The sequence below is a fragment of the Bufo gargarizans genome, chromosome 3, assembly GCF_014858855.1.
Source record: "Bufo gargarizans isolate SCDJY-AF-19 chromosome 3, ASM1485885v1, whole genome shotgun sequence".
In the NCBI taxonomy this organism is placed as follows: Eukaryota; Metazoa; Chordata; class Amphibia; order Anura; family Bufonidae; genus Bufo; species Bufo gargarizans.
Window position 1 is genome coordinate 11,145,959 of NC_058082.1, and position 11,640 is coordinate 11,157,598.

Consider the following 11,640-nt stretch of genomic DNA (forward strand, 5'->3'; position numbering starts at 1 on the left):
GATTTGCTTCTAAACTTCTAAGCCTTATAACATCCCCAAAAAATAAAATATCATTCCCAAAACAATTCAAACATAAAGTAGACATATGGGGAATGTAAAGTCATCACAATTTTTGGGGGTATTACTATGTATTACAGAAGTAGAGAAACTGAAACTTTGAAATTTGCTAATTTTTCCAAAAATTTGTTAAATTAGGTATTTTTTGGTGCAAAAAAAAATATTTTTTTGACTTCATTTCACCAGTGTCATGAAGTACAATATGTGACGAAAAAACAATCTCAGAACGGCCTGGATAAGTCAAAGCGTTTTAAAGTTATCAGCACTTAAAGTGACACTGGTCAGATTTGCAAAAAATGGCCTGGTCCTAAGGTGTAAAAAGGCTGTGTCCTTAAGGGGTTAAAATGGCTGACATCGGTGTTGGCAACAATGTCGGCCGTTTAACCCCTACCATGCCGCGGTCTTTAGGGACTGCTGTATTGACTGGCTTGGCACCGGGTCGCTGCTCTGCTGTGGCAGCAGCCTGATGCTTGAAAGGGTAAGCTTAGGGAGGGAACTCCCTTGCCCATCGGGCCGCTGTGCTGCTGTGGCAGCGTCCCAATGGTTACCATTGCAACTGGACACCATCTGACACTCTGCTTGAAACGGCTGACATCGGTGCTGGCAACGATGTCAGCCGTTTAACCCCTTCCATGCCGCGGTCCTTAGGGACTGCTGTATGGACTGGCTAAGCACCAGGTCGCTGCGCTGCTGTGGCAGCAGCCTGATGCTTGAAAGGTAAGCTGAGGGAGCTCCCTTGCCCATCGGGCTGCTGCGCTGCTCCCAATGGTTACCATTGCAACTGGACACTTTCACAGGCATCCTGCTTGCCATGGCATATCTAAGCTTGATTAGGCTCCTGCTAAAGGCTAATGTGAATGAAAATACACTGCAGTACACTATACAGTGTACTTGCATTGTAAGCCATCAGACCTAAAATGTAAAAAAAAAAAAAAGTTTTGGAAAATGGAGAAACAAAAACACGATAAAAAATTTTTTGGGGGGACAATTTAAAAATACATATTAGGTATCGCTGCGTCCATAACGACCTGCTCTATAAAATGATTACATGATCCACCCAGTAGAGTTGCACCAGGTATCGAAGTATTGTTACCCAGTCTATACTTTTAGACCTGGATCGATACGATACCGGGTCTTTCTATTTAATGATACTAGGCTACGCAGCCTAGTATCAGTTAGAGAACATGGCGTGCCGCTCTCAGTGCACGCCATGTTCCCTTCACCAGCACAATGGAGAAGGAGGGAGTCCCTCCATCCCTCCCCACTGTGACACCGCTGCCACTATTTGGGAGATGGCACGAAGGAGGAGGGGAGGAACTGCGGCCACTGCGCCATCAATGAATGTAATTAACACATTAATTCAAGTGTAGGCAGCGGGGCGGTGGTATCACATACCCGGCCTCAATAACAGGGCACCTCGACATTTAACCTTCCAGGTGCGCCAGGTGGTTGGTAAATAAAAAAAATAATAAAAATACTAAAAGTTTAAATCTCCCCTTTCCCATTTTTGCATATAAAATTTACAAAATAAAAAATTGTTACCTTGTTTCCCCCCCCCCCCCCCCAAAAAAAAAAAAAAAAGATAGGACTGTTCTATTATGGGCCGAACGTAAAAGATTTACATACTACATGAGTATCCCTAATTTTTTATTTATTTATGTGGAAACAATGGCGGCACAGCAGGCTAAATATAAATATGGAGGTGCAGGCCAAAGGATCCGGCAACAAATCGAGGACAATATAAGAATAAAGAAAATGGCAGCACTCTCACAAAAAATGAGTAAAAAGAAAAACACTTTATTCACCCCCTGTGGTCGTGACTAGAGATGAGGGAACTTGTGTTTCATGTTGGGAATATACAAGCTTCAGGTTCGGGTTATCTAGCAATTCCGTTATGGATTCCGTTACAACAAACCATAAGTTATGGTCCCTGGTAGCAGAATCCATAATGGAATTCCTAGATAACCCGAACCTGTGAATGGAAAGTGAGAAATAGATCTGCTGATTACAATCCATCTGTATGTAAGTGGCTGCTAGCTGTGCAGCTATGTAACAGGATGTGGGGGCGGGGCTGTGTAACAGGATGTGGGGGCGGGGCTGTGTAACAGGATGTGGGGGCGGGGCTGTGTAACAGGATGTGGGGGCGGGGCTGTGTAACAGGATGTGGGGGCGGGGCTGTGCTACAGGATGTAGGGCGCGCAAAGTGCTGTGCTATGTAACAGGATGTGGGGCGCGCAAAGTGCTGTGCTATGTAACAGGATGTGGGGGCGTGGCAAAGTGCTGTGCTATGTGACAGGATGTGGGGGCGGGGCAGCAGAGCTGTGCAATGTGACAGGGTATGGGGGCGGGGCTGTCCTGGTGCATGTGAAATCAACAGGAACACCCACAGAACCTGAGGAGACATGAGAAACAGTGAGTGAGTCTCAAAGAAGAGCATTTCTGAGGGCACGTGAAGCGGAGCCGATACACTAATCAAACAAGTGCCGTTTGATGATGTGCTGCTTACAGTAAGATATGAGTTCAAAACACAAAAGCTGTATTGTGAACATCCCATTAATCCCTCCCCGACGTGATGTATATGTTCAGCAGATATTGTGTTGTGCACCTGCAATGGCTGCAATTGGTAAAAAAAAAAAAAAAAATATTATATATATATATTATATATATATATTTTATTTTATTTTATTTATTTTAATAACAATTTCTCTCCATTTGGGATGTATTTTCCCACTACATCATCTTATGCAATACTAAATGGGGCCATTTAAAAGTGCAACTTGTCTGGCAAGCCCTTATGCAGCGATGTGAATGGAAAAATAATAGTTATGGGTCTGGGAAAGCAGGGAGTAAAAGAAAATTGACGCCTTCTGAAAGTGAAACCACCAACTTGAAAATGTGACATAGTCTGCAGAGATCATGTTATAGAGCAGGAGGAGCTGAGCAAATTGAAGTATAGTTTTATGGGAAAAGGTTCAGCAAAACTTGTAATTTATTCATTTGAATTGCTGCTCTTTCTGGTCTTTGCTGTTGAGGAGGCGTCCTATCAGTGATTGACAGCTATCGGTGTGGGCTCCCAGCCAGTGATAGGACCACCTCCTTGACTTCAAACCCCTAAATGAGTAGGAATTTAAATATATCTAAATTTCAAGTTTTTCCGCTCCTCCTGCTCTATAACATGCTGTCCGCAGATTACATTTCATTCTCATGGTTAAGCCATCATCAGTTCCTGTGTCTGATAATCTTCTCCGTTCCCATGTGTGCTGACAACCGCATTACCTCATTCAACAAGGGTAGTGCTGGTGCAGTTAATGGTGGTTGTATCTGGTGAGCCTACCCAGCCCTTAGGCAAACTAGGCAACCAAAACGATCACAAAAAAAAAAGTGATTTAAATAATATCTTTAATTCCTGTGTATCTTTTGACCGGTCATTGTGACACGGGAGACTCCTTTTCATAGCATGTCATAGCAAGTTTGTGTCACCACCTGTTTCTGAAGAAACCCCAACGTATTCATTTCTCTGACTGACAACCCACTTTGCATCCCTTTGCACTTCAGGAGGATGATTAGTCGGTACAGTAGTTGTCTCAGGTCTGGCAGGACGTCTGTACTATAGGAGCGCTTCTGGAGACGCTTCTCCTTTTTATATCAGTGTTTTATTTTTTTCCCAAGTCCTAAACTGACAGTGATTGTGGTGAAGAAGAGGATAAACGCCAGATTCTTTGCTGTTTTGGGCGGTCGGCTCCAGAACCCACCACCAGGAACAGTAGTTGACATTGAAGTCACCCGACCTGAATGGTACGTAAGATGTGTGCCTGGTGGTGAAGGAGGGGGATCTAGTTCTGTATAAAGCAAGTCCTAACTTCTAACCTTTTCTGGTAAAGTTGGCTGCCTTTTTTTCTTTTCTTTTCCAAAAACTGCACCGCTCTGGTCAAGGAGTTGTCTATCATTCAAGTAAATGGAGCTGAGCTGCAATACCATACATAACCATGTATACATGTGGTGCTCTTTCCTTAGGGGAATTGTAATTGTTTTAGACTTCCCCTTTAAAACAAGAGGTAGGGGAACTGGACAGCAAAAGCAGTTTAGCTCCCTTCGATAGGATTTCATAGGGCTTCCTTAAAGGAGTGTTCCCATCCATTAAGGTGATGACATATCTCTTTGTTATGCCATCACTTTGATTGTTAAGGCTCTGATCTCTGGGGATCATCCCCTTGAGTGAGAGAATGAAGAGTCAGCCCCTTTAGTGATTTTCCCTGCACGGTGACACCCCTACCACCTGGCTGGGCAGGGAACTGCAGCACAGCTCCATTCAGGTGATGTCATTTTCAAGAGTGGTGTGGATCCCAGATGTGGGAACCTCCTGGTTGTTCTCGACACATTACACAGAACTTCTTATGACTGTTGATGCCATCATGTGTTAACCATTTGTGTGCCTTGTCTGCTTCAGGTATGACTTCTTCATTATCAGCCAGTCTGTGAGACAGGGAACCGTCTCCCCTACACATTACAATGTTGTGTTCGATGAAGGAGGACTGAAACCTGACCATATGCAGCGCCTCACCTACAAGCTGTGCCACCAGTACTACAACTGGCCTGTACGTTATCGCTGGGTTATTAAAGGGGTCCTCTCACTTCAGAAAATGGCATTCATCACGTAGAGAAAGTTAATGCAAGGCACTTACTAATGTATTGTGATTCTCCATATTGCCTCTGTTGCTGGCTTTATACATTTTTCCATCACATTATACACTGCCTGTATCCAGGGGTTACGACCACCCTGCAATCTAATAGGGGTGGTCGTGCTTGCACACTATAGGAAAAAGTGGTCCCTAGGCACGCATGCGCAGCAAATCCTATTCTGTCCACCTTTTCTTTGCGCAGCAGCAGTGGCCATAACCTGTGGAAACCAGAAGTGTATAATGCAAAGGAAAAAGGAACCAAGCCAGAAAAGGGGGCAATATGGACAGCAATACATTAGTAAGTGCCTTGTATTTTACATGGGTTTTCTAGGATTTTAATACTGATGACCTACCCTTTTATAGGCCATCAGTATCTGATTGGTGGGGGTTCGACACCCTAGACCCCTGCCGATCAATTGTTTGAGAAGGCAGCTACGCTGTCTCGGGAAAACCCCTTTAAAGAGGACCTTTCACCAGAATAAAACTTCTAAACTAACTATACAGGCATGTAGAGCGGCGCCCAGGGACCCCCCTGCACCTACTGTTATACCTGGGCGCCGCTCCGTTCTCCCGTTATTGCCTCCGGTATCTTCATAGTTAGGCTCCACCCAGGGGAATCTGCCGGCGCCTCCTTCTGCCATGCTGCAGCGCTGGCCAATCACAGCGCTCAGCTCATAGCCTGAGAGGCTTTTTTCTCTCTCAGGCTATGAGCTGAGCGCTGTGATTGGCCAGCGCTACAACATGGGCGAATGAGCATACGAGCCTAACTATGAAGATACCGGAGGCAATAACGGGAGAACAGAGCGGCGCCCAGGTATAACAGTAAGTGCAGGGAGATCCCTGGGCGCCGCTCTACATGCCTGTATAGTTAGTTTAGAAGTTTTATTCTGGTGAAAAGTCCTCTTTAACGTTGTCTATATGATGAATGCCAACTGCTGAAGTGAGACAACCCCTTTAATGATGATGAGATTTCTAAAGCCTAACCGATTCCATTCAATTACTGTTCACTTACTGTTTTTTGTTCTTTCCCCCCCCCCCCCACTTTAGGGCGTCATCAGAGTTCCAGCACCGTGCCAGTATGCTCACAAGCTTGCCTTTCTGGTTGGGCAAAGCATCCACAGAGAACCTCACAATTCATTGTCCGGCCTCCTCTATTACCTGTAAATTTTACAAGGAGCACTGGAAGTTGAGAAGTGGGGGTGAAGAGGTTGGCCTGTTCTGCACTTTAGAAAGTTGGTAAAAAAATGCCAGCTGATGTCCTAATTCTAGCTGCCTTTTTTTTGTTTTTGTTTTTTTCCCGGGGTATTAATAAAGCATTAAGTCAGGCATGTGGTCACCAGCCAATGTGAACGAGACATTGAACGTTTTTATTTTTCTAATGGTAGCATAGTTTATACGGTTGAAAAAAGACATGCATCACTAAAGTTCAACACAATACTCAATCGACTTGCATGGGTCAGTTGGTGGAACGCAGATTCTTTTGGCATCTATTGGGTCTATAAAATTGTATGGACCTGGCACATATGCTGGATGTGCACATCGAACATGATGTGACCAGAACCTTAAATGGGTTCCTGATATATAAAAATGGCACATTTGATACTTCATATGTTCAGAGTACTTGACACCGGGCAGCAGAAGATTGCACTTATTTCGATAGACTTGTCATGACTTGTTTGTACTTATTTTTGTTCTTTCTTCATGGTAAATAAATTGTTTCAGCATTCCTTTCCGTGTGGTGAAGATTTGTGTGGTACTGGCTTATTGATAAAAGTGATGTCTGAGACCATAGAGGAGACCTGCAGCTCAACAGCTGACTCCAAACTGACTGTTGTGCTGGCTCTCGAGTCACCATGGTAGTAGCATCAGCTTCTCTGCATAGACTTCCTATTATGTTATCCGCATTTCCCATGAACAGCACATGTAGGCATTTTATTGTGTGTTCACACTTCAGTATAAAAATCAGAGACGTGCTGCATTTGTCAATGATGAGGACCAAACACGCCCATTGGGTCTGTGAAAAAACACTGACACAACACAAATGTCATCCATTATCTGTCAGTGTTTCACTGACCACAGGTAGGTGATGCTCGGGAAGTTCATTTTCAGCTGAGCAGCATCCGTGGAATATGGAAGAGACATGGAGGGCAAAAACTGACATATGGGCCAAACACAAATGAAATACAGATGAATTTTTTCACAGAAATAAGATGGACACAAATGTGAACAATGCCTATTAGTGCACATCACAGGAGTTTTTCTTTGTAAAGAATTATTATGGATTGGGCTTTCCGTGTAGAGGTTTGTATAGAGGGTCACCTACATGCTACTACTAAAACCGCCAGAATTTCCGTTCCTTGTGACCAGTGTTCCACATGAAGGCTTCTTCTGGTCTTTGGGTCTTCAGTCTTTTAACGTATCAATGAGACACCATGAAGATCTGCATCTTTCTGGATTCTTCTGTAGGATTTCCCCACTCACCTCAGGTTATGTTCTTACTTTGCCTTTCTGATGCCTGAAATATCGACTTTAACTGGCACGGGCTGATACTGCTGTGGACCACCTGTCTCCAGGGCGTTTCATGTATATAGCATTTTTTTTGGGGGAAAAAAAGAAGCCCTGAGGTTAGGTGACACAGGCGGCTGATGTTTGGTTGACCTTGCGACTGTGTCCTCAAGAAAAAAAGAGCTTAAAAGACCCCTACCACCATCACTCACCAGTGTTCTTCCTGTCCCTACAGAGGACAGATGCAGAGAGATCCCTTTCTGTTAATGGAAGTTAAGGCAAGGCTACTATTGAGTGGAAGAGTAAGCACTCCTTACAATCCAACCAGCCTGACTAATATCTCTATGTAGAGGTCCCTCAGCTGTTTCCAACTACCACCACTGCTTATTACCTTTTGTCAGCATGTAAGTTCATGTTGGCAGCGGGGACTGGAGGTCTGGATGCCAAGAGCCCTATCCCTTAATTGGATCTTGCGCTCTGACAATCTCCTCCCTGGAATGTTCTGGCTGCTGGGAACACCTCAGAACAGCTTCCAAGATGGCCCAGGACGAGAGAGTGGTTCCAAAAACTAATATTGTTATCCTGGAGTTGAGACCCCCTGCTCCTTAAATTTAGATTCCTTTTTCAACAGCAGTAAATCAATCCCTGACGTGATGGACTTCTCCGTCAAATCTGGAAAAAGGGTTTTTCCCCGGCGCCTCCACAACGGCATTCACAGGAGGGTGTCCCCGCCTCCAGGACAGGAAACAACGAGGAAGCACAGGATTTAAGGAGCCTCCTCCCCTTACCTTACCAGTCGTTGTTTCCTGTCCTCGGACGTGCGTGGAAGCCGCTCCTGGGGTTATCCAGGAGATTAGATACCGCACCGGCCTGGTCCTTTCCCTGTTGTTCAGGAGGGTCGGTGCAGGGATTGGGGGACTCCGGGGACGCATTGCCTCCCCTCCTCGATCCTGCGGAGTAAGCCCTGTCTTCAGGCATCCCCGGGCTTGCGAGTCCGTCGGAACTCGCGCGGGATCTGGCGTGGTGACGTCAGCGGAGCGAGATCTCCTTGGGCAAGAGGTTCTCGCGGGACGCTCCTGCGCGCGGCGGGAGATTTAAAAAGAAGCATCTCATCCTACCTACGCCGGTGATCTGCAGAGATGCCTTCCAGCGACAGAGAGTCGTCCAAGCGCTCCGGTGATCCCGCTGTCTCGGCCCTCAGCCCGGTAAGCCTCCTCCCGGGGGGGGGGGGGAGTAATCCCTATTCCTTATGTCTTTTCTAGCAATAGGTATGTACAGGGGGATCCCGTACCTCTCCCCCCCCCCCCCCCCATCCCTACACGCTGGGTGTCCGTAGTTTTACTATACTGACCCCTCACCACCCTTACTCCGGGTCCCTCTTTGGCCTATATAAAGTTTGTTTTATTCCCTTTCGGACAGTGAGTCCAGGAAGCTTAAAGCCAAAGGGGATTCGGGGCGCAGGAAGTGTGGTGGTTGCCGTAAGGGCCTGGTGTCGGACCCAAAGAAGTCCCTCTGCCCTAAATGTATTGAAAGGGTTATCGCTGAAGAATCCCCTTCCTTCGTGGAGTCCATGCGAACCCTCATTAGAGAGGAGATTAAGGCTGCAGCTGACTCTAGACAACTGGCGCCTTCCCCTGGGCCTTCCCGTTCCCTAAATCTGGAAATATCAGAACAAGTGGATCTGGATGAAGGGGAGTTGCAGGATGATCAGGTCTCCTTATCCTCTGAGGAGGCCGCAGGGAAGCCTATGTGCTTTCCCGAGGAAACACAGTCCCTACTGAAGGATATTAAATCTACCCTGGGATTAGAAGATGTTAAAGAGACCCAGTCCCTTCACGATCAAATCTTTCAGGGCTTGGGGGAGAAAAAGAAGAGATCCTTCCCCATCCACAATAACATCAAAGCCCTTATTTCCAGGGAATGGAGGGATCCTGATAAAAGGTGGACTGTCTCGGCCGCCTTTAAGCGCAAGTACCCCTTTTCAGAAACTGACTCTGATTTGTGGGACAAGACTCCCAGAATAGATGCGCCAGTGGCCCGTATTTCAAAAAAATCCTCGCTGCCCTTTGAGGATATGGGTCTCCTGAAAGACCCAATGGACAAAAAATGTGAAAACCTATTAAGGAAATCCTGGGAGACAAATACAGCGATGTTGCGCCCCAGCATAGCGTCCACTTGTACGGCCAGAACCCTCTCGGTTTGGCTAGACCAGCTTGAAAGCAATCTGTCAGGGGGTACGTCCAGGGAGGAGATCTTAAACTCCCTTCCCTCCCTGAAAAGAGCATCCAATTTTTTAGCAGACGCCTCTGCTGACTTGGTTAGACTCTCTGCAAGAAGCAGTGCTCTGGCCAATGCGACCCGTAGGGCGGTATGGCTCCGTTCATGGACTGGGGACGCAGGTTCTAAAAACCGCCTGTGCTCCATCCCATGTGAGGGGGATAGATTGTTTGGCTCCGCTCTGGACGACATTCTGGAGAAGGCCTCCGATAGGAAAAAAGGTTTCCCCTCGGATAACCGTTATTACCAACAGAGACGCTCCTTTCAAACTCAAAAAAGGGCAAGATCTGATCAAAGTAAAAGGGACGGCTCAAGAAGATGGCAACCTCCTAGGGGTAGAGGAAGAGGATACCTTTCTAAGCCAGAAGTCTCTACCCGCCCTACCCAGTGACACGCTGACCCAGGTAGGAGGCAGACTAAAGCAATTCTCCTCCGCCTGGCAAGAAATTCACGCCTCCCCTTGGGTCACTCGTACCGTAAGAGAAGGCCTAAAGTTAGAATTTGTTTCCCCACCCCCAAGTCTGTTTTGTATCAACCAAAGGCAACAGCCCGACAAACAGGCATCCCTAGAGTCAGAAATAACTACTTTAATCCTCAAAGGAGTGCTCATCCCTGTTCCGGAAGAACAACACGGCAAAGGCTTCTATTCCCCTATATTTTTGATAAGAAAGCCAAACGGCTCCTTTCGCCTAATAATAAATTTGAAGTCCTTAAACAGGTCCATCGTTTACAAAAGATTCAAAATGGAGACCATAAAATCTACCACTCAGATCCTTCCGCAGGACTGCTTTATGGCTACCGTCGACCTTCAGGACGCTTACTACCACGTCCCAATATACCACAGGCACCAGTGTTTCCTGAGGATCGCAATTTATTATCAGGGAAGATTGTCTCATTTTCAGTTCACAGCCCTTCCTTTCGGCCTATCCTCTGCCCCCAGAGTTTTTTCAAAAATAATGTCAGACGTCATGAAATTCCTTCACCTTCAGGGGGTACAGATCGTCCCATACCTGGACGACTTTCTGGTGTTTGCGGAGTCGCGCCAAGTTCTACATTCACGCCTCAAACAAATCCAAGACACGTAAAAATATTAACAGACAACACTACAGTCGTGGCGTACATAAACAAACAAGGGGGAACCAGAAGTCGCTCACTGGCGGAAGTGTCAAAGGGCATTTTTTGTTGGGCAGAAAGAAACCTTCTGTCCCTTTCGGCGGTACATATCAAAGGGGAAAAAAATGTGGTGGCCGATTATCTCAGCCGACACCTCTTAAGGGAGGCCGAATGGTCCTTAAATCACCACGTCTTCAGCCAGATCTGCCAAATGTGGGGGACCCCAGTGTTAGATCTGTTCGCCACCAAAAGCAACAAGCAGGTCAGAAAGTTCTGTTCCCTCTCGCAAATGGATCATCCGGTATGGCTAGACGCCCTCTCCAGGCCGTGGCCAAAACAGCTCCTTTATGCCTTCCCTCCATTCAGCCTCATTTCAAGAGTCCTGGTAAAGGCTCAGGAAGAAGGAGTCCATGTAATTATGGTGGCCCCCTTCTGGCCAAGAAGGGCTTGGTTTCCACTCCTGCTCAGACTGTCAGCCGGTGTTTATTGGACACTGCCATCAATCCCGGACCTACTCCACCAGGGACCAATAAATCACCCCAGTGTAAATCAACTCAGTTTGACGGCCTGGAATCTGAACGCCTCCTGCTAAAACGGAAGGGCCTGTCGGACGCAGTTATCTCCACGATGCTCAAAAGCCGGAAGCCCGTAACTTCCCGGATCTACCTGAGAACCTGGAATGCTTTTTTGTCCTTCTTGGGAAGTGTAGATTTTCCTGATGTTCCTCAGGTCCTCCAGTTTCTGCAAGCGGGACTAGAAAAAGGCCTCCGCCCATCAACTCTAAAGGTTCAGATTTCCGCGCTCAGCGCCTTCCTGGACGTAAAACTAGCAGATTCCCCTCTGATCAAACGTTTTTTGAGGGGGGCAGGAAGAACTTCGATCCTCCCTCGTCCGGTGATTCCTCCCTGGGATTTGGGCCTGGTTCTTTCTGCTCTCACTACTCCTCCGTTTGAGCCAATTGATGATATCCCTCTAAGGCTCCTCACCATGAAGACGGTTTTTTTTAGTT

The 11,640-nt window shown here is 46.6% G+C and overlaps 1 protein-coding gene across 2 annotated transcripts in view; it reads left to right on the forward strand.

The window, feature by feature from the left end:
• PIWIL1 (piwi like RNA-mediated gene silencing 1) overlaps positions 1 to 6,449 on the forward strand; it is a 108,153-nt gene extending 101,704 nt beyond the window's left edge. For both annotated transcript variants that reach the window (XM_044286371.1, XM_044286372.1), the window contains exons 19-21: positions 3,727 to 3,852; positions 4,505 to 4,652; positions 5,784 to 6,449. In XM_044286371.1, the coding sequence (XP_044142306.1) occupies positions 3,727 to 3,852; positions 4,505 to 4,652; positions 5,784 to 5,900 (391 nt within the window). In that variant the 3' untranslated portion in view covers positions 5,901 to 6,449. The remainder of the gene's footprint in view (positions 1 to 3,726; positions 3,853 to 4,504; positions 4,653 to 5,783) is intronic.
• Positions 6,450 to 11,640: the final 5,191 nt, after the last annotated feature.